This window comes from Sapajus apella, unplaced genomic scaffold (assembly GCF_009761245.1).
Source record: "Sapajus apella isolate SASKATOON/1434 unplaced genomic scaffold, GSC_monkey_1.0 scaffold71, whole genome shotgun sequence".
Classification (NCBI taxonomy): Eukaryota; Metazoa; Chordata; class Mammalia; order Primates; family Cebidae; genus Sapajus; species Sapajus apella.
The window spans coordinates 3,498,063-3,519,855 of NW_022437011.1; the positions used below are offsets into that span (position 1 = coordinate 3,498,063).

Consider the following 21,793-nt stretch of genomic DNA (forward strand, 5'->3'; position numbering starts at 1 on the left):
TCCAACGTGTATACCTTCTGTAAGTACCCAACCAGCAGAGAAGAGGAAGTGGGTGTGGCCCAGGGTGGGGTTCCCTCAGCTACTACCCACACCTTTTTTTGTGTTACTCTAAATAATATATGTTATATAGTGCTATACAGCTGATATGGTCCCTGCGCCTGGCCTAGGGTAGAGCAGGCAGTGGGCAAGCAATGAGCCAACATGGATGACTCAGGTTCTGTCTCCTGGGGGTTGGAATCTTGGAGCAACCCTGCTGTCAGTGCACATCAGTTTCTGGTTGGCTCTTCCTTCAGGTTTCTTCAATTGGCTCTTCCCTCAGGTTTATGAGTAATCCCCGATCCTCTGGTTAAGTTTTACTTTTTCCTTACGTGAAGTCAGCGTTAATTCCTGTTGAAGGCATACAAAGAACTCTTGATGTGAATGGTACTCTGAAACCTGCACTGCAGTGTACATGACTGTTGGTCCTTTCCTACTTCTCCAGAAACATCTGATTTGAACCTAATACATTTCTAAATAGGAAAGGTTTCAATGATGAAGGAGAAGCCATTTCTTTTTTTTCCCATTTATTTATTTTATTGCATTTTAGGTTTGGGGTACATGTGAAGAACATGCAAAATTGTTGCATAGGTACACATGTGGCAGTGTGATTTGCTGCCTTCCTCCCCATCACCTAGATCTGGCATTTCTCCCCTTGCTATGTCTCCCCAGCTTCCCACCCCCCACCATCCCTCCCCTATTTCCCCCCAACTGACCCCAGTGTGTAGTGCTCCCCTCCCTGTGTCCATGTGTTCTCATTGTTCAACACCCGCCTATGAGTGAGAACATGCAGTATTTGATCTTCTGCTCTTCTGTCAGTTTGCTGAGAATGATGGTTTCCAGGTTCATTCATGTCCCTACAAAGGTCCCAAACTCATCATTTTTGATGGCTGCATAATATTCCATGGTGTATATGTGCCACATTTTCTCTATCCAGTCTATCACCGATGAGCATTTGGGTTAGTTCCAGGTCTTTGCTATTGTAAACAGTGCTGCAATGAACATTCGTGTGCACGTGTCCTTATAGTAGAATGATTTGTGATCCTTTGGATATATACCCAGTAATGGGATTGCTGGGTCAAATGGAATATCTATTTCTAGGTCCTTGAGGAATCGCCACACTGTCTTCCACAATGGTTGAACTAATTTACACTCCCACCAACAGTGCAAAAGTGTTCCTATTTCTCCACATCCTCTCCAGCATCTGTTGTCTCCAGATTTTTTAATGATCGCCATTCTAACTGGCATGAGATGGCATCTCAATGTAGTTTTGATTTGCATTTCTCTGATGACCAGTGATGATGAGCATTTTTTCATATGTTTGTTGGCCTCACGTATGTCTTCTTTTGTAAAGTGTCTGTTCATATCCTTTGCCCACTTTTGAATGGGCTTGTTAGTTTTTTTCTTGTAAATCCGCTTTAGTTCTTTGTAAATTATGGATATCAGCCCTTTGTCAGATGGGTAAACTGCAAAAATTTTTTCCCATTCTGTTGGTTGCCGATTCACTCTAATGACTGTTTCTTTTGCTGTGCAGAAGCTGTGGAGTTTGATTAGGTCCCATTTGTCTATTTTGGCTTTTGTTGTCAATGTTTTTGGTGTTTTGGTCATGAAGTCCTTGCCTACACCTATGTCCTGAATGGTTTTGCCTAGATTTTCTTCTAGGGTTTTTATGGTGTTAGGTCTTATGTTTAAGTCTTTAATCCATCTGGAGTTAATTTTAGTGTAAGGTGTCAGGAAGGGGTCTAGTTTCTGCTTTCTGCACATGGCTAGCCAGCTTTCCCAACACCATTTATTGAACAGGGAATCCTTTCCCCATTGCTTGTTTTTGTCTGGTTTGTCAAAGATCAGATGGTTGTAGATATGTTGTGTTACCTCCGAGACCTCTGTTCTGTTCCATTGGTCTATATCTCTGTTTTGGTACCAGTACCATGCTGTTTTGATTACTGTAGCCCTGTAGTATAGTTTGAAGTCCAGTAGTGTGATGCCTCCCGCTTTGTTCTTTTTGCTTAGAATTGACCTGGCTATGTGCGCTCTCTTTTGGCTCCATATGAAGTTTAAGGTGGTTTTTTACAGTTCTGCGAAGAAGGTCATTGGTAGCTTGATGGGGATAGCATTGAATCTGTAAATTACTTTGGGCAGTATGGCCATTTTCATGATATTGATTATTTCTAACCATGAACATGGAATGTTTCTCCATCTGTTTTGGTCCTCTCTTATTTCGTTGAGCAGTGGCTTGTAGTTCTCCTTGAAGAGGTCCTTTACGTTCCTTGTTAGTTGTATTCCTAGGTATTTTATACTCTTTGTGGCAATTGTGAAGGGAAGTTTGTTCTTGATTTGGCTCTCTTTAAGTCTGTTATTGGTGTATAGGAATGCATGTGATTTTTGCACATTGATTTTGTATCCTGAGACTTTGCTGAAGTTGCTTATCAGTTTCAGGAGAAGCCATTTCTGCTTAACGTGGCTACTGAAAAATATCCTGTTGTAATATCTAGACTACTCCAGCCGACTGATTCTGGGAGGACAAGGGCTTATGGTCAATAAATGATTAGTGAGTGTCTGAGATTACCAAGTTTTTTATCTTTGATCTCTGTATTCTGAGGCCATATCTGTGGTTACAACACTGCTAAGGTTGTGTCTGTAGTCTTTTTTTTTCTTTTCTTGAGATGAGGTCTCACTCTGTTGCCCAGGCTGGAGTGCAGTGGCTTAATCTTGGCTCAGTGCAACCTCTGCCTCCCAGGCTCAAGTGATCCTCCCTGCTCAGCCTCCCGAGTAGCTGAGACTACAGGTGTGTGCCACCATGCCTGGCTAAGTTTTGTACTTTTTGTGGAGAGGGGTTTCAACATGTTGCCCAGGCTGATCTTGAACTCCTGTACTCAAATGATCTGTTCACCTCAGCCTCCCAAAGGCTAGGATTACAGCCACTGTGCCTGTCGCCACCCCACCCTTCCTTCTTTTAGTTAAAAAAGAAATTAGCTCTTTCTTCCCCCTTGGGATAATGAAAAGTCAGGTTAGCTTTGAAACATGGATATGGTCCATGTGACACCCTGAAGTTCCTGTAGCCTTAGATGTTGTGAACAGCTTCAGGAAACAAGACTCAGGCATGAAAAGTACCCAGCAGTAGACACAGTGCCTGAGGCATCAAGAGAGAAATGTTTTTAAAACATATGCCATGTGTTGGTGGAAGCCAGAGATGGAGACTTTATCCTGACTTCTCGGCTGGGTTCCCCACTATCCCACATCACCTCCCTGAACAGAATCAAAAACGTTTGGCATCTCACTTTAAGCTGGTTTTTTATTTTTTTTTAATTGTCCTTTAGGTTCTGGGGTACATGTGCAGATCATGCAGGATTATTGCATAGGTACACACATGGCAATGTAGTTTGCTGCCTCCATCCGCCCGTCACCTGCATCTGACATTTCTCACCATGTTATCCCTCCCCAACCTCCCTGTGATCCCGCTATCCCTACCTTGGACCCCCCCCCAACAGACCCTAGCGTGCGATGCTCCCCTCCCTGTGTCCATGTGTTCTCATTGCTCAACACCCACCTATGAGTGAGGTTTTTGAGGTGTTTGATTTTCTGTTCTTGTGTCAGTTTGCTGAGAATGATGGTTTCCAGATTCATCCATGTCCCTACAAAGGACATGAACTCCCTAACACCATAAAAACCCTAGAAGAAAACCTAGGCAAAACCACTCAGGACATAGGCATAGGCAAGGATTTCATGACTAAAACACCAAAAGCATTGGCAACAAAAGCCGAAATAGACAAATGAGACCTAATTAAACTCCAGAGCTTCTGTACAGCAAAAGAAACAATCATTAGAGTGAACCGGCAACCAACAGAATGGGAAAAATTTTTTGCAGTCTATCCATCTGACAAAGGGCTAATATCCAGAATCTACAAAGAACTAAAGAAGATACACAAGAAAAAGAAACAAACCCATCCAAAAGTGGGAGAAGGATATGAACAGGCACTTTACAAAAGAAGACATATATGAGGCCAAGAAACATATGAAAAATGCTCATCATCACTGGTCATTAGAGAAATGCAAATCAAAACCACATTGAGATACCATCTCTTGCCAGTTAGAATGGCGATCATTAAAAAATCAGGTGACAACAAGTGGTGGAGAGGATGTGGAGAAATAGGAACACTTTTACACTGTTGGTGGGAGTGTAAATTAGTTCAACCATTGTGGAAGACAGTGTGGTGATTCCTCAAGGACCTAGAAATGGAAATTCCATTTGACCCAGCAATCCTATTACTGGGTATATACCCAAAGGATTATAAATCTTTCTATTATAAAGACACACACACATACATGTATGTTCACAGCAGCACTGTTTACAAGAGCAAAGACCTGGAACCAATCCAAATGCCCATCAATGATAGAATGGACAAGGGAAATGTGGCACATATACACCATGGAATATGACGCAGCCATAAAAAGCTGGGTTTTGAGTTTAGAAACTTTTAATGGAATTAATGGGCAGGAACATCAGTTAAAGTAGATTTTTGACTGCTGACATGCCAGCCTGCAACATTTTCATAGGTACCCAAGTTAAGAATTTATTTATTTCCTCAATTTGCTATAAATGGAATTAACAACAGGCCATTTGTAGACCTGAAAAACCACAGATGCCAACAGAAGCAATCACATCTTTCATATTTTATGCTTATTTGAGTCACTGAGTGTGGGGACCATTGAAGAGAAAAGTATAGGTGATGATTTCCACATCATCATTGTCATCGTTGTTGTTATTATAGTTGCTATTAATCAAAGCTGAGAAATTTCAAGTGAAAAAACAAATCTGAAATGTGATTGTACCCTGAAGTGTCCCTCTTCTTGCCCTCTCCTTCTCTAAGGAATAGATTTGAAAACCCAGGCTCATGTCTAAATAAAAATAAGTTAGATTTTAAAGTTCATTTCCAGCAAACTTTAGAAGGTGATATGATTGGACTCTGTGTCCCCACCCAAATCCCATCTTGAATTGTAATCCCCAGGTGTGAAGGAGGGGCCTGGCGGGAGGTGACTGGAAAATGGTGATGGTTCCCCCCATGGGGTTCTTTTAATAGTGAATGAGGTCTCACGAGAGCTATGGTTTTAAAAGTGCTTGGCAGTTCCTCATTTGCTCTCTCTCTTTCTTTCCTGCCACCATGTAAAACACGCTTTGCTTCCCTTGTGCCTTCTGCCACACCTGTAAGTTTCCTCAGACCTCCCCAGCCATATGGAACTGTGAGCCAATTAATTAAACCTCTTTCCCTTATAAATTACCCAGTCTCAGGTAGTATCTTTATAGCAGTGTGAGAATGGACTGATACAGACGGAAATACTATTTCTTTTGGTATGGATGGCTTTAAAGTCTTGTCTTCCCGTTGGGTCAACCATATTCAAATAACTAGGCTTCTAGCATTTCTAGTCACAAGATACATGAATGGGAGCAGTTCCAGGTGATATTATAGGGTATTTATAACAGACCTAGACGAATGAGATATTATAAATTTCAATATCTTGTGTCTTTGAGAACAGCCCTGGAACATTTTTTAAAGTTGTTTCTACTGCTGGAAAGTGGTTTAAAACTCTTCTTTGAAGAAGTCTGTTAGAGTGATAAGAGGACTTGACTCAGAGTGAGAGCCTGGCTCTGGTCCTTAATCTCTTCTTCTAACCTGGGCAAGTTACTCTTCTTCTTTGGCCTTGAGTGTTTTATTCACAAACATGAAGACTCAATAGTAACCACAATGCCTTTTAACTTGAGAATTCTTTGATTCTACAGATTGCTTCCAAAGTCAGTTTATAGGCACAAAGTAAAAATGTGATCATAAATTTAGACAAGTGATATGGGTCATTTATAGCAGTCCACAGACTTTAATCTGCTTAAGATTCATTTGAGGTGATTGTGTGAAAGGCAGCTCCAGGGCCTCATCCATAGATATTCTTTTTTTTTTTTTTCACTGTGATCTTCATTTACTATAGCATGTATAAACCCCTCACAGCCAGCGCCTGTCAGGGGCCCAGGACACTGTCTGGCAGGGCCAAGGAACCACAATGCTGGGCACATAGCCCACACCCTGGCCACCAGGCAGCAGTGCCCAGCATCCCTGAATGGCAGAGCAGCCAGGGCCCCAGTGGTGACTGTCCTAGAGGGACCTACGGGGCATGGGGCCAAAGCTGGGCCCTGCACCTTGTTTGGCCTGCAGATTTAATTTCTGAATTAGTTTAGTTTCTGCCAACAATTTAAAAATCAGGACACCTCACATAGAAATCTGTATTCTGGCTTCTCCAGATTTCTGGAATTAGGCCTGCATTCCCACATCAGAGCAATCAGAGCAATTAGCTACACCTGAACATGGCAGTGACCACCGTCAGAGGGAGACCCACCACACTCTATTGCTCTCAAGGCAAGTGGCAGTTACCCACTAGATTGTGCGAATTTTCTCTCATCACGATGTCTTTGTCTCCAGCAACAGTGGGAAAGTCAAAGTGAAGCAGGCTCCCAATTCCAGGGCCTGCTTCATCCACTTATAATGATCTACGTGGCTGCAGGGGCATCCGAGGTTGAGATCTCTGGACAAGCCCAGGGAGGGGGCGGCAGGGTAACTGTACACATACCCCTTGCATAGCTGATGAGGCGGAGCTGAGGGCAGCAGCCACCCTTCCTAAGCCTGAGCCAGTTGGCTCTTGAGAAATTCCCAAACTCCGGGAATCTGGAAGGGCTAGCAGGCAGGCACAGGCTCTACTGGCGAGAGGTTGCGGGAGGAAGCCAGACCCAGGGAGTGTGGGGCCGGCGCGCCCTCTAGTGCACATCAGGGAGCTCTGCAGCCACGGCTAAGATGCCGAACCTGATTCCTAGGAGTCAACCATCCAGACCCCCCTGAGCCAGGCTCACCCCAGTCCCCTGGCTTCCAGCTACTTCTTTGCAAAATTGTCCTGACCCCATCCCACCCCTCTGACCCTCTCCTGGGCACTCTACTCCCACCGGAGTCCCCAGCAAGGCCACCTCTCCCAGGTTACACTCTCTTCAGAGCGGGGTCCAGCCTCCCGATCCTTCAGGTCCCTGTGTTGCATTCCAGGTTGGCCCGCAGCGGCCTCGAGGTGCAGGGAATAACCCCGCAGAGGTGAGAGAGGCCAACTCCAAGTGTACCAGGGTCAGATGGCACTTAGGTGAATAGAACAGACCACCTGGGTCCCCTGATGACAGGGGAGGCAGTGTCCCAGGTAGTATTGCCACTGAAGAGCTGGCGTAGCCAGGTGGTCATTCTTCAAAAGAAGCTGTGGATCTGGACACTTATTTGAAATCTACCAATTTTTAAAGGTTGGCTCAAGGATATAAACCACTCAGTCCAAAGAAAACATGTCGGCAGGGTGGCGCCAGGCCAGGGGCCCCAACCAGAGAGTTCTGCTGAGGCCCCACGTGGACAGGACCTCGAAAATGGTGGGCATAAGCCAGTGGTTTTCAAAGTCATCATTCCATTTGCTCCTGAGAGGCAAGCAAGAGAGAGAAAATTCTTGGCCCCATTTCAGAGTCTGAAACACTGAGGCTGAGGTGGGTTCCTGGCAGGCTCAAAGTCACAGTTCATGGAGAACACTCTGAAGCTGCTTGAGGCAGTGGCCCCAGGAACACATCCCATACAGCCACGCACAGAAAAGTGCATCCCAGCACTGGGGAGCAGGAAACAGGGGCGGGCCCTCCACACAGCGCCTCCCACCCCACCTGGCCCGCACCCTCTGAGCTGCACCCTTCCTAGTCCCCTGGAGATCCCGCTACCCCAAGTGTCGCCGAGACAGTGGCTCCCTGTGCACACGTGTGCCTGCATGTGTATGTGCGTGCGCACACAGGACAAGTGGCCCAGGCAGAAGCACAGCAGCTATCTCCGTGGGTGGACAGCACAGTGGCTCAGGCGAACCTCTCAGGGCTCAGTCCCAGCAGGAACGCCTCCTGCAGCCTTGCCCATCAAGAGTGTGGTCGGAGGGTCCTGGGGGGCCCCCGAGGCTGGGTAAGCCAGGCATATGGCCATGGCCTGTGGCGGCCTCACCAGTTGGCTTTCACTGCTTTGATGTCACTCACCAGTTTCTGGGCCAGGCAGATGCCAAAGATCTGGAGGAGGGTGATGCCCAAGAAGACCCCGGCCATGACAATCAGGTTGTCCTGCAGCCACTTCTCAAACTGGCCCACGCAGCCTTTGGTGTGGATGAAGCCCTGCTGCTCCAGCTCCAGTTTGAGCCGGACGTTGTAGCCACACTGGGTGTTGAGGACATCTTCCACATGCAACTGTAACTGAGAGTGACACCCGGCCAACCTTCAAGCTGCCTAGGAGCAGACATTGGCTGCAGCTGTGTTTATCTGGATGTACAGGGTGCAGGGAGACCTCCAGGCAAGTCCCCATGCCTGTGCCCTAAGGTCCCGCCATTTCCATCTCACGATGCAGCAGGAGAAGGGCACCCACAGCGCTCCCAGCTAGGGTTCAAGTCAGTGCAGTTGAAGTAGATATTGAGGTTCCAGTCGTTGGGGCCTGGGGCTCCGCAGCAAGACCAGTATTCCTGAGCAAAGTCAATGAGGTTCTGGAGGTCAATGTCGTCCCGGTAGGCCTTGACGTTGTTGTTGATGAAGAGGTCGAGCTGGTCTCGAATCCAGCCCTTGAAGACAAAGGCCTGGATCCCTGTTGCCAGCTCCAGGAAGAAGATGAGGCCGAGGAACACGGAGAACTGTGCATCCATTCCCCTTTGTCTGGTATTCACACCCTGCTCTCTCTGAAAAACCATCCTCCATGCAAACCAACTTGAGCTGGAAGGAGTTCTCCCCGAGGGCCCCGATGCAGCCAGCAAAGCCCAGCACCGACATGAGGCCTCCAACTACCACAAACAGCCACACGGGGTCAAGGCCTCGCAGATCTGTCAGCGCCAAGATGTTGGAGAGATCGCCTTTCTCACCCCAGGCCCAGAGGCCGATAGCCTGGAACCCAGCACCCAGAAGACAATGTTGAAGCCAAACAGGAAGCATTTCCCGCAGCAGCCGATCTCGGGTTCCTGGAAGTGCTGACGCTTGCCGGGCATGGTGAGCGGCCACCCGCCGGCCCGGAAACCGGAGCCGGGAGCCAGGCTCAGCGCCAGGCGGGCCACGCTGGGCTAGAGCTGCCCGGGGCCTAGCCTGGAGGCTGTGGCTTCGGAGCGCCAGTCGGGCTCTGCCCGCCCCTCAGGGACCGCCCTCGGCGTCCGGACCTCCTAGCCCTGAGCCCTGAGCTGTTCCCCATCCATAGATATTCTAATTTGGTAGGCCTATGGACAAAATCTTCATTTAAACAGATCCTTTGGCCAGGCACAGTGGCTCACACCTATAATCCCAGCACTTTGGGAGGCCAAGGCGGATAGATCACTAGGTCAGGAGTTCGAGACCAGCCTGGCCAATGTGGTGAAACCACGTCTCTTCTAAAAATACAGAAATTAGCCAGGCGTGGTGATGTGTGCCTATAAACCCAGCTACTCAGGAGGCTGAGTCAGGAGAATCGCTTGAACCCGGGAGGCAGAGGTTGCAGCAAGTCAAGATTGTGCCACTACATTCCAGCCTGGGCAACAGAGACTCCATCTCAAAAATAAATAAATAAATAAAAACAAACAGATCCTTTTGGGATTGTGTGTGTGTGTGTGTGTGTGTGTGTGTGTGTGTTTCTAATGACAGGGAACACGGTACAAATATGAGAACCTTCATGGGGTAAGCATTATTTGAAAAAAACTACCTTTTCCACGTTCTTTTTTCCTTTTCTTGAATAAATTTAACTGTCTGATCCTCAGGAAAAGACCCAGCAACTACTTTAAACAGATGTTCCTTGATTTCTGTAGGATCCGATGAGGTGCAGGAGTTGCTGGCATAATAATGGGTAGAAATGCCAGCTGACTTGGAAGAGTCCTGGCCCTTGAAGAGGACTGAATTCGAAGTCAGAAGACATAACTTTTGTTCCTAGCACTGCTCTCTCTGTGCTGTGGTCTTGGACAAGTCACATGAGCCCTCTGAAACACTCTTCTTACTTACTAATTGGGATGTACTCTGTGATGCACTCAGAAATCCTCTCAAAAATGAATTATTTACTCCCCTAGCTTCTAGAAGTTCTCCTGAAAGATGGCCCTCAGCTTGGAGCCCTCTTTAGGGATGGCCTCAGCTGAAGAAAACTGCCTTTTCCCAGGTCTGCCTCCTTGTAGATCAACCTATAAGACTGACTTATCCATGTCAGGGTAGAAAGGCCCAGCCTCTCTGCCCCATCCGGTGACAATTCTGAAGAGCCAGTCTGGACCAGATCTCCCTGTGGCCCTGACTGAGGCCTTTGTTATGACTGCCTCAATTCAGCTTCTCCCTCTGCCCAATGCTGCTTCCTTCTTCCTTCCTTCCACAAGTGTTGATTTTGAGAGCACTCCCTAGTAAATGCCTCATGTGCAAATATCTGTCCCAAGAAACCCAATTTAGGACAGCAATAATAATAATATTAGTCATCATAACAGCAGTTACCATTTATTGCATACTGACCATAAGTCAGGCAAAATACCAAGTCTCGTATAAACATCATTTTGTTTACTCTGTGAAACTGTCCTATCAGGTAGGAATTCTCATCTCATTTTACAGGTGAGAAATAATTTTATGAACTTAGGAGAAAACAACATAAGTAAATGTGCTTTGACTATTTCAAAATAGTATTACTTCTATTTATAAATTTCAACCAAAGAGATCTTCTTAAGCTCTGCAGTAGTACTCTCCAGATGAAAGCCTTCCAACTGTGTCTCAGTGGGAGAGAAGGCAGCTCTCCTCTCATCCTCTGCTGCCTGTCCCATTCAACCAACTCAAAGGGAACCCAAGAGGCTGCTTGGACCCTAGCCTATGACTCTTTATAAATGTCCTGTAGATTGCGATATTACTGTCTCTCTCTCTTTTTTTAAAAAAGCAAATGTGCTTTGCTTGGAATTCTGGTGGCATTTTTTTTTTCTAAATTCAGAAAATACCTTTGCATAGGAAGAAAAACAGCACCAACTCTCTCTGTCTCTGTATCCTCAGCCTTTCATGGTCTATATCACACGTCATATATTTACTCACCTATTGCACACCTTTCTGGCCATCTATCGTATATGAGGAAGTGGTAAGCACAAGAGGTAACCAATGAGAAGACCAAGATGCAGTCCTTGCTCTCAAGAGGTTTTGCCCTAGGTGCTGTGTCCCAGAACTTGGCAACAGGAATTTCAGATCCAAATTCTAATTTGGTAGGTCTGGTGGAGATTGGTGGTTTTGGCTGCAGTGGCTTCTTCATATAGGTCAACTTTCATGCCTCAGTCACATCAATGCATCCAGAGGTGGCAACAGGGCCTCCTTGTCTATGGCCTACAGCCTGAGGTTCTTCATATTTTGAAGGACTAAACTCACCTAGAGTGAGAGGGCCCCTGAATTAAGCTAAATATACTTTTTATTTTATTTTATTTATTTCTTTAATTGCATTTTAGGTTTTTGGGTTAAACATACTTCTTGACTGAGAATATCCGTCTTGGTTTTTGCGTAAACCCATGTTGAGGTCTTCTACCATTTCACACCAAATTCAGTCACATTCACTCTAGGAAAGTTAAGCTATTGTTTAAAAGTAATTTTTAAAATTCCCTTTCAAATTAACCACCACAGGCTGTCTGCCAATAACTGTGTTTATTTTTTAGAAAATCAATTGCTCTCTCAACAAATGCCTCATCCCTTTCAGTCAATATTCCCTCCATTACACACAGATAATGTTTAGTGTAGCAACTTCAGGGATCAGAGTCCATTTCTTTCATGGGGTTACCTGCAGCCAATCTAAATAGCAGGTGTTCAGAACATCATCTCCCTAAACACTAATAGATTTCATCTTTATTATGTTTACTTGTAAGTAGTTGTATGGAAAAGACTAGTATTTCTGCCTTCCTGCAGCCCTAAGATAAAGGTGCTGACTGTGGGCAGTGTTTGCTGACTCAGCCCCAAGCTCGCTGTTAATACTGCCCAGTGATTCCAGCTCGGGGTAGTCTGTGATGTGTGCAAAGCAGTCATTATACATATCACTGCTAATCAGAGCCTCAAAGGAAAGCCTCCAGTAAACCCTGCTAGTACTTCAATCAAAGATACTGAAAAAGAAGTTTATGCCTCTGACTTCTGAGTAGATTAGGATGTAGTGACATTTCCATAGGTTGTTTAATTCAGACTTGGTTTTCCCTTTTAGCCTCAGCTTAGGAAGAAGAAAAAATGACTGTGATGAGCTAGCATTTCTAAACAATAAACTCTTGTCTCAGTATTATTTTGAAAATCTGCATTGATAGAAATTTTTTAAAACAGTAATTACAAATTCTCCCCTGACCAAAGGATAAATGGCATTTTGCCCTTGGAAACACCTCTATAATATTAATGTTATTATTGTTATTTGTAAAATTTTTGATGTGACTCAAGGGTGCATTCATGGGTGCTGGAAGATATATGGAAGAAGCAGAAGACCAGATTCCTTTCTAATTAGGTCAGCCAATGCCAGAAAGTGATTACATTCATATTATTTCTGCTTTCACCTGAATAGCCTTTTAAACAGAACCTAGAAAAAAAAATGGAATATCAAACCTGTAAAGAACCTTTAGCACAGGACTCATTTTGCAAAGTGAGAAGAAGCCCCAGCCAGTTGTCTCTCATTTCTCTTGACTTGGGATCCATTGATCTGCCATGGACAAGTCTAAGATCGTAGGAGGGGGACTCAATGTTAGGGGCTTCACTTCACACCTAAAATGAAATCCAGACTCGTTATCATGGCAACCAAGTGGGCCGACGCTGCTGATGCCTCCTACCTCCTCCCCTCCTGCCCTGTGCCTCATCTTTCACGTCTCAGCTCTTATTATTTCCTGATAGTCTTTCCTTGAGCCCTCTAATGTTCTGTCTCCTTTATTCCCATGACCTTGATTTATTCTCTTGTGAGAACTTAAAAGAAACTAAAACCACCTTATATGCTTACTGTTTTGATGGTTGCTGTGTTCCCCAGCACCTGCGATGATGTTGCACACATAGTAGGCATGCAATAAATATTTGTTGAATAAATTATTGAATCCAAACTAATGAATCTTTATTAGCTGCTTATGACTAAATCGATAAATTATTCCCTGGACCACCAGGTGGCAGATCGTTTAGACAGTAAAGTAAATAGAATAGAAGAATCTTGGCCTGGTGACAGAACGTCAATTCTCTAATGACAGCGTTGCCATCCAGACTTTAATCTAAAACCATCTGCCTTTATTTTTCTTAACCTGGCCAGTTGGACAGCACATCTGCCATTGCTAGTGTTTCTGTAGCCAAATTATATGATTAACTCTTTAAAAAAACAGGAGCTTAGAAACAGAATGGATTGATACTATCATCAGTGGCAACTGTATGACCAGCCAGAGAGGATTATCTTTACCAGCCATTTGTTACTGTGATTTTTTCCTGCATAATTTAACTTCTTGAGCATGAGTCTGGTTAATTGTTGTCCAGATTTCAGTTGATGATTTTCTTTATTCATATCTTTGGATAAGGTGTTCTTATGCTTTGGGAGAATGGATTATTATTATAATGTGTCTCTCATCGAAACATTGCTAGCCTGGAACACACTTATTGTTATAACATGCACTCAGACTACTGACTACCTAGCTGATTTGAATCTAGGTTTTTGTTTATGAGGGTTTCAATGTGTATGTACAAATTCGAATTCACTAGAGTGGACTAGCCAAGAAAACAAAGGCTTTATTTGTTTTATTTTTTAATTTTTTTTTTACCATCGTCTTATCCTGTGCACTGCTTTTTACATCTGCTGTACTGTTATAACAATGCCAGGCATATAATGGGTGCTCAATAAATAGCTTTGAAGGAATGAATGAATCAAGTCCCTTACCACCTTAACTATCATCAAGTCATGGAAGATCTGTTCTGTAAGAGGTTTCCTGTAGGAAATTGCTCTTTTCCATTTGAAGTACGTAAACATTCAAGATCCATTCAGCTATCATCTCCTTAGGTGATGGATGTTAGAATAGTTATTAACCATTTACATATCACTTTTTATTAAACATCAACCCTGTGTCTGGTATTGTGTGAGGTGCTGAGGACACAAAGGTAGATAGGACCCCTGCCCTAAAAGAATTTACTGTCTTGCAGTTCTCATCTATTACTACCCATTGTCAGGATTGCCGCCTAATGCAATTCTCAAAAAGAATCTGAGCTTCATTAGAGTATAGGGCCTGGACATTCTGAAGATTGCTCTTCTTTGAATGTCTGGGTTTGTAATATTGATATTCCTTTCTTTGCTTTTATTTAGTTAAGGTAATGAAGGCTACCTTCTGAAACAGATAAACCTCAGCAGATTAGCATAATAGAAATATATTTCTTATTTATGTAATTTCCAAATGGGGTTCCAGATCATTTGGCAATTCCAAATGATCAAAGCTATCCAAAGCTGTGATTTAGGAATTCAGATTTCTTCCAGTTTGCAAGTCTGCAGTATTCAACTTGTAACTTTGCTTCTCAAGGAGAAAGAGAGGAAGATCTCATGGGTCAAGCCCGGATGTGCCCACAATCCTTTGACCAGAGCTCAGTCACATGATCACACCTAGCTGCAAGGGAAATGTAGTAACATAATCAACGAGCATATGAAGTACACTGATGTTCACTGGAGTGCGACCAGAAGAGATCATTCCTATTTATCAAGTTAAAGGGAGCTTAGTCACCTTTTTTTCTTTTAAAAGATCAGAATTGTTTTAAAGTTAAAGTACTTTATCTTAAGGAATTATTTTGAATAATTTTTAAGGGAGGAACATGCTTATTATAATAAGCCAAAATATTTACAGAAATTCTACGCTATTCTGACAAAAACAACCATTTTAAGATACCATAAAAAATAGTGAATGTAGTAAAGAAAATGTAGTAAAGGTATGTTCCAGGAAAAAAAAAAAAAAAGAAACAGGTTTTGTGATTAGGCAGCAAGTCTGTCACACTGATTCTCTGGTGTGGAAGAAATTCCCTAAGCGTTTCTATGCTAACTCTATTATCCGTGTAGAGTGATAAAGAGCTGGGGTCAGAATAACTGGTCTGTGTTTTTCTGTTACTTATCAATCTGTCAGCTTTTTACAGGCACTTTTGCTCTCCAGGTTTCAATAGGTTTACACAAAATGGGGACAAGACACACATCTTGTATATTTGTCATATACTGACATATGTCACTTGACTTCGTTGTTGTGCAAACATGATAGAATGTACTTACACACACTTGGATGGGATAGCCTGCTACACACATAGGCTATATAGCATGGCTTTTGCTCTTAGGCTGCAAACCTGTACAGCTTGCTACAGCACTGAACATTGCAGGCAATTATAACACTATGGCAAATAATCGTGTATCAACATGAAAAAGGCACAGTAAAAATATGGCATTGTAAGCTTAAAAAAACACCATCCTGTATGTGGTTAATTGTTGAACAAAACATTATATGGTGCATATATTTGCTTGGAAGATTAAATAAAATAATTACCATGGAAATATGCTATGAAGTGCAAATTTAAGTGTAAATAGAAAGGAGTATCTTTCTTCTCCTCATCACCATCACCATTAGGATCACGGAATATAAGGAAAAGACAGAAGGCAAAGTAAGGATGCCCAATTTGGCATCGGCTTTATCTTGCCCTACTTGTCTCTCACCCTTTGTAGTTGTATTGAAATTCTTGCCGCCTTCTAATAAATCACACCAACAGCATTTATTCATTTTCCTGACAAAGGCTTACCGAGGTCTAAAAATAAACAACCATCTTTACCATTGTGTTGAGCTCTGATCCTATGGCTGACACTAGACTAGGTACGGACTTGACCCAAGTGATCTCATTTGATCCTACCTTACAATTCTAGGAGGCAGATTCCTCTATCACCCCCTGTTTTTCACAGATGGGGAAACCAAAGCTCATAAATGTGAAGATGTGCATTGAAGGTCACATAGCTCAACGCTGGTAGCTTCGCTTCAGAGCCCATGCTTGCAACTATTGTCCTCTTTGTTCTTCATGTGGCCATTACATGCCGGGTACCAAGGGCTTCCACAGTTGAGAACTAAACATGATTCCTGACTTTAAGGAACTTTCATCTTGGCTCTCAGCAGCCTTCAGGCTCTTACAGACACTTGTTAAAAATATAGATTTCATTTTTTATTTTTATTTTTAATAGATTTAGAGGGTACAAGTGTAGGTTTCTTACATGCATATATTGCATAGTGGTAAAGTCTGGTCTTTCAGTGTGCCCATCTCCCGAATAGTGAACCTTGTACCCAATACGTAATTTTTCAACCCCTTTTTTTATTTTTTATTTTTTTTATTGCATTTTAGGTTTTGGCATACAGGTGAAGAACATGTAAGATTCTTGCATAGGCACACACATGGCAGTGTGGTTTGCTGCCTTCCTCCCCATTATCTATATCTGGTATTTCTCCCCATGTTATCCCTCCCCAGCTCCCCAGCCCTCACTGTCCCACCCCTATTCCCCCCCTCCACAGACCCCATTGTGTGATGCTCCACTCCCTATGTCCATGTGTTCTCACTGTTCAACACCCGCCTATGAGTGAGAACACACGGTCTTTGATTTTCTGTTCTTGTGTCAGTTTGTTGCTGAGAATGATGGTTTCCAGGTTCATCCATGTCCCTACAAAGGACACAAACTCATCGTTTTTTATGGCTGCCTAGTATTCCATGGCGTATATGTGCCACATTTTCCCTGTCCAGTATGTCATAGATGGGCATTTGGGTTGCTTCCAAGTCTTTGCTATTGTAAACAGTGCCACAATGAACATTCATGTGCATGTGTCCTTATAATAGAATGTTTTATAAGCCTTTGGATATATACCCAGTAGTGGGCTTGCTGGGTCAAATGGAATTTCTATTTTTAGGTCCTTGAGGAATCGCCACACTGTCTTCCACAATGGTTGAACTAATTTACACTCCTACCAACCGTGTAAAAGTGTTCCTATTTCTCCACATCCTCTCCAGCATCTTGTCTCCATATTTTTTAATGATCGCCATTCTAACTGGCGTGAGATGGTATCTCAATGTAGTTTTGATATGCATTTCTCTAATGACCAGTGATGATGAGCATTTTTTCATGTTTGTTGGCCTCATGTATGTCTTCTTTTGTAAAGTGTCTGTTCATAGCCTTCAACTACTTTTGAATGGGCTTATTTTTTTCTTGTAAATCTGTTTTAGTTCTTTGTAGATTCTGGATATTAGCCCTTTGTCAGGTGGGTAGATTGCAAAAATTTTTTTCCCATTCTGTTGGTTGCCAATTCACTCTGATGACTGTTTCTTTTGCTGTGCAGAAGCTGTGGAGTTTGATTAGGTCCCATTTGTCTATTTTGGCTTTTGATGCCAATGCTTTTTGTGTTTTAGTCATGAAGTCCTTGCCTATGCCTATGTCCTGAATGATTTTGCCTAGATTTTCTTCTAGGGTTTTTATGGTGTTAGGTCTTATGTTTAAGTCTTTAATCCATCTGGAGTTAATTTTAGTGTAAGGTGTCAGGAAGGGGTCCAGTTTCTGCTTTCTGCACATGGCTAGCCAGTTTTCCCAACACCATTTATTAAACATGGAATCGTTTGCCCATTGCTTGTTTTTGTCAGGTTTGTCAAAGATCAGATGGTTGTAGATGTGTGGCATTGCCTCCAGGGCCTCTGTTGTGTTCCATTGGTCTATATCTCTGTTTTTGGTACCAGTACCATGCTGTTTTGATTACTATAGCCTTGTAGTATAGTTTGAAGTCAGGTAGTGTGATGCCTCCAGCTTTGTTCTTTTTGCTTAGAATTGACTTGGCTATGTGGGCTCTCTTTTGGTTCCATATGAAGTTTAAGATGGTTTTTTCCAGTTCTGTGAAGAAGGTCCTTGGTAGCTTGATGGGGATAGCATTGAATCGTAAATTACTTTGGGCAGTATGGCCATTTTCACAATATTGATTCTTTCTAACCATGAGCATGGAATGTTTCTCCATCTGTTTGTGTCCTCTCTTATTTTGTTGAGCATTGGTTTGTAGTACTCCGTGAAGAGGTCCTTTACGTTCCTTGTTAGTTGTATTCCTAGGTATTTTATTCCCTTTGTGGCAATCGTGAATGACAGTTCATACCTGATTTGGCTCTCTTTAAGTCTGTTATTGGTTTATAGGAATGCTTGTGATTTTTGCACATTGGTTTTGCATCCTGAGACTTTGCTGAAGTTGCTTATCAATTTCCAGAGATTTTGGGCTGAGATGATGGGGTCCTCTAAATATACAATCATCTGCAAATAGAGACAATTTGACTTCCTCCTTTCCTAATTGAATACCCTTTATTTCTTTTTCTTGCCTGATTGCTCTGGCTAGAACTTCCAATACCATACTGAATAGGGGTGGTGAGAGAGGGCATCCTTGTCTAGTGCCAGATTTCAAAGGGAATGCTTCCACTTTTTGCCCATTCAGTATGATATTGGCTGTAGGTTTGTCATAAATAGCTTTTATTATTTTGAGATACGTTCCATCAATACCTAGTTTATTGAGGGTTTTTAGCATAAAATGCTGTTGAATTTTGTCAGAGGCCTTCTCTGAATCTATTGAGATAATCATGTGGTTTTGTCTTTGGTTCTGTTTTTGTGGTGAATTGCGTTTATAGACTTGCGTATGTTGAACCAGCCTTGCATCCCCGGGATGAAGCCTACTTGATCATGGTGGATAAGCTTTTTGATGTGCTGTTGCATTCGGCTGGCCAGTATTTTAGTGAAGATTTTTGCATCTATGTTCATCATGGATATTGGCCTGAAGTTTTCTTTTCTTGTTGAGTCTCTGCTGGGTTTTGGTATCAGGATGATATTGTTCTCATAAAATGATTTGGGATAGATTCCCTCTTTTCTGATTGTTTGGAATAGTTTCAGAAGGAATGGTACCAGCTCCTCTTTGTATGTCTGGTAGAATTTGGCTGTGAACCCATCTGGACCTGGGCTTTTTTTTTGGGTGGTAGGCTATTAAAAAACTGCCTCGACTTCAGCCCTTGTTATTGGTCTATTCAGGGTTTTGACTTCTTCCTGGTTTAGGCTTGGGAGGAGGCAAGTGTCCAGGAATTTATCCATTTCTTTCAGATTTACTAGTTTTTGTGCATAGAGATGTTTGTAATAATCTTTGGTGATGGTTTATATTTCTGTGGAATCTGTGGTGATATACCCTTTATCAATTTTTATTGTATCTATTTGATTATTTTCTCTTTTCTTTTTTATTAATCTGGCTAGTTGTCTGTCTATTTTGTTGCTCTTTTTGAAAAAACCAGCTCCCGGATTTATTGATTTTTTTGAAAGATTTTTTGTGTCTCTATCTCCTTCAGTTCTGCTCTGATCTTAGTTATTTCTTGCCTTTTGCTAGATTTTGAGTTTTTTTGATCTTGCTCCTCTAGCATTTTCAATTTTGATGATAGGGTGTCGATTTTAGATCTTTCCTTTCTTCTCATGTGGGCATTTATTGTTATATATTTTCCTCTAGACATTGCTTTAAAGATGTCCCAAAGATTCTGGTATGTTGTGTCTTCGTTCTCATTGGTTTCAAAGAATATCTTTATTTCTGCCTTCATTTCATTGTTTATCTAGTCAATATTCAAGAGCCAGTTGTTCAGTTTCCATGAAGCTGTGCAGTTCTGAGTTAGTTTCTGAATTCTGAGTTCTAACCTGATTGCCCTGTGGTCTGAGGGATTATTATGATTTCTGTTCTTTTGCATTTACTGAGGAGTAATTTATTTCCAATTATGTGGTCAATTTTAGAGTAGGTGTGATGAGAAGAAAGTATATTCTGTGGATTTGGGGTGGAGAGTTCTGTAAATGTCTATCAGGTTTGCTTGATCCAGGTTTGAGTTCAAGTCCTGGATATCCTTGTTAATTTTCTGCCTCGTTGATCTGTCTAATGTTGGCAGGGGGGTGTTAAAGTCTCCCACTATTATTGTATGGGAGACTAAGTCTCTTTGTAAGTCATTAAGAACTTGCTTTATGTATCTGGGTGCTCCTGTATTGGGTGCATATATATTTAGGATTGTTAGCTCTTCTTGCTGCATTGATCCTTTTACCATTACGTAATGTCCTTCGTTGTCTCTTTTGATCTTTGTTGGTTTAAAGTCTCTTTTATCAGAGACTGGAATTGCAACTCCTGCTTTTTTTTGCTCTCCATTTGCTTGGTAAATCGTCCTCCATCCCTTTATTTTGAGCCTTTGTGTATCCTTGCATGTGAGATGGATTTCCTAGATACAGCACACCGATGGGTTTTGGCTTTTTATCCAATTTGCCAGTCTGTGTCTTTTGATTGGGGCATTTAACCCATTTACATTTAGGGTTAATATTGTTATGTGTGAATTTGATCCTGCCATTTTGATGCTAGCTGGCTGTTTTGCTTGTTAGTTGATGCAGATTCTTCATTGTGTCGATGCTCTTTACCATTTGGTATGTTTTTGGAGGTGGCTGGTACTGGTTGTTCCTTTCTATGTTTAGTGCTTCTTTCAGGAGCTCTTGTAAAGCAGGCCTGGTGGTGACGAAATCTTCTGAGTAATTGCTTGTTTGTAAAGGATTTTATTTCTCCTTCACTTACGAAGCTTACTTTGGCTAGATGTGAAATTCTGGGTTGAAAGTTCTTTTCTTTAAGGATGTTGAATATTGGCCCTCACTCTTCTGGCTTGTAGGGTTTCTGCTTAGAGGTCCACTGTGAGTCTGATGGGCTTCCTTTGTGGGTAATTCAACCTTTCTCTCTGGCTGCCCTTAGCATTTTCTCCTTCATTTCAACCCTGGTGAATCTGACAATTATGTGCCTTGGGGTTGCTCTTCTTGAGGAATATCTTTGTGGTGTTCTCTGTATTTCCTGGACTTGAAGATTGGCCTGCCTTGCTAGGTTGGGGAAGTTTTCCTGGATAACATCCTGAAGAGTATTTTTCCAGCTTGGATTCGTTCTCTCTGTCACATTCAGATACACCTATCAAACATAGATTACGTCTTTTCACATAGTCCCATATTTCTTGGAGACTTTGTACATTTCCTTTTACCCTTTTTTCTCTTATCGTGCCTTCTCATTTTATTTCATTGAGTTGATCTTCGACCTCTGCTATCCTTCTGCTTCTTCAATTCGGCTGTTAAAACTTGTGTATGCTTCGTGAAGTTCTCGTGTTGTGTTTTTCAGCTACATCAATTCACTTATATTCCTCTCTAAGCTGTTTATTCTTCTTAGCATTTCGTCAAAACTTTTTTTCAAGGTTCTTAGTTTATTTGCATTGGGTAGATACCTCTTAAAAACAGGAATGTTTAAAATGTCAAAAAGTTACAAAATTAGAGAATAAACTCAAATTAAACATACAATAAAACCAAAAAATCTTCAAAAAGATAAGCCAACAAAGCCAAAGTGGGACTGTTGAAATGAATAATACAGTGGATACCTCTGATATGACTGATCAAAAGAAGTAACAGGCAGAGCAAGAAGGTCAAATAAGTCTCCACTAATTATCCTCCCTATAGAAACAGCAAATGTAACATCTATGCAAAAGTGCACCTTCATAAGAATCAAAAATCAAATGAGAGATCACAGCACCTGGTTTTAACTTTCTATACCTGAAAACAGGCACTGAAGGGAATAGGAAAGACAGCCTTGAATTGCCAAGAGTAAAAGGAAATTTGTCTTGCAACATAGGTACCAGCTCAGCCACAATGGGGAAGAGCACATAGCACCCCACCCCTCTACCCTGGCAGCA

At 42.5% G+C, this 21,793-nt stretch overlaps 1 protein-coding gene across 1 annotated transcript; it reads right to left on the bottom strand.

The window, feature by feature from the left end:
- Window positions 1-8,175: 8,175 nt before the first annotated feature.
- Window positions 8,176-9,178, bottom strand: LOC116531499 (tetraspanin-17-like). Its single transcript, XM_032250296.1, has 3 exons — window positions 9,004-9,178; window positions 8,462-8,742; window positions 8,176-8,319 (listed from the first exon to the last, which is right to left on the bottom strand). The coding sequence occupies exons 1-3, from the start codon at window positions 9,088-9,090 to the stop codon at window positions 8,199-8,201; spliced, it is 489 nt and encodes a 162-aa protein (XP_032106187.1). The 5' UTR covers window positions 9,091-9,178; the 3' UTR covers window positions 8,176-8,198.
- Between the last annotated feature and the right edge of the window lie 12,615 nt (window positions 9,179-21,793).

Coding starts and splice junctions, on each gene's coding strand:
- LOC116531499 (XM_032250296.1), bottom strand. CDS start 9,090: ATGCCCGGCAAGCGTCAGCACTTCCAGGAACCCGAGATCGGCTGCTGC. Junction 8,743..9,003: donor GCTTCAACATTGTCTTCTGG/GTGCTGGGTTCC, acceptor ATGGATGCACAG/TTCTCCGTGTTCCTCGGCCT. Junction 8,320..8,461: donor GGGTGCCCTTCTCCTGCTGC/ATCGTGAGATGG, acceptor CCGGGTGTCACT/CTCAGTTACAGTTGCATGTG.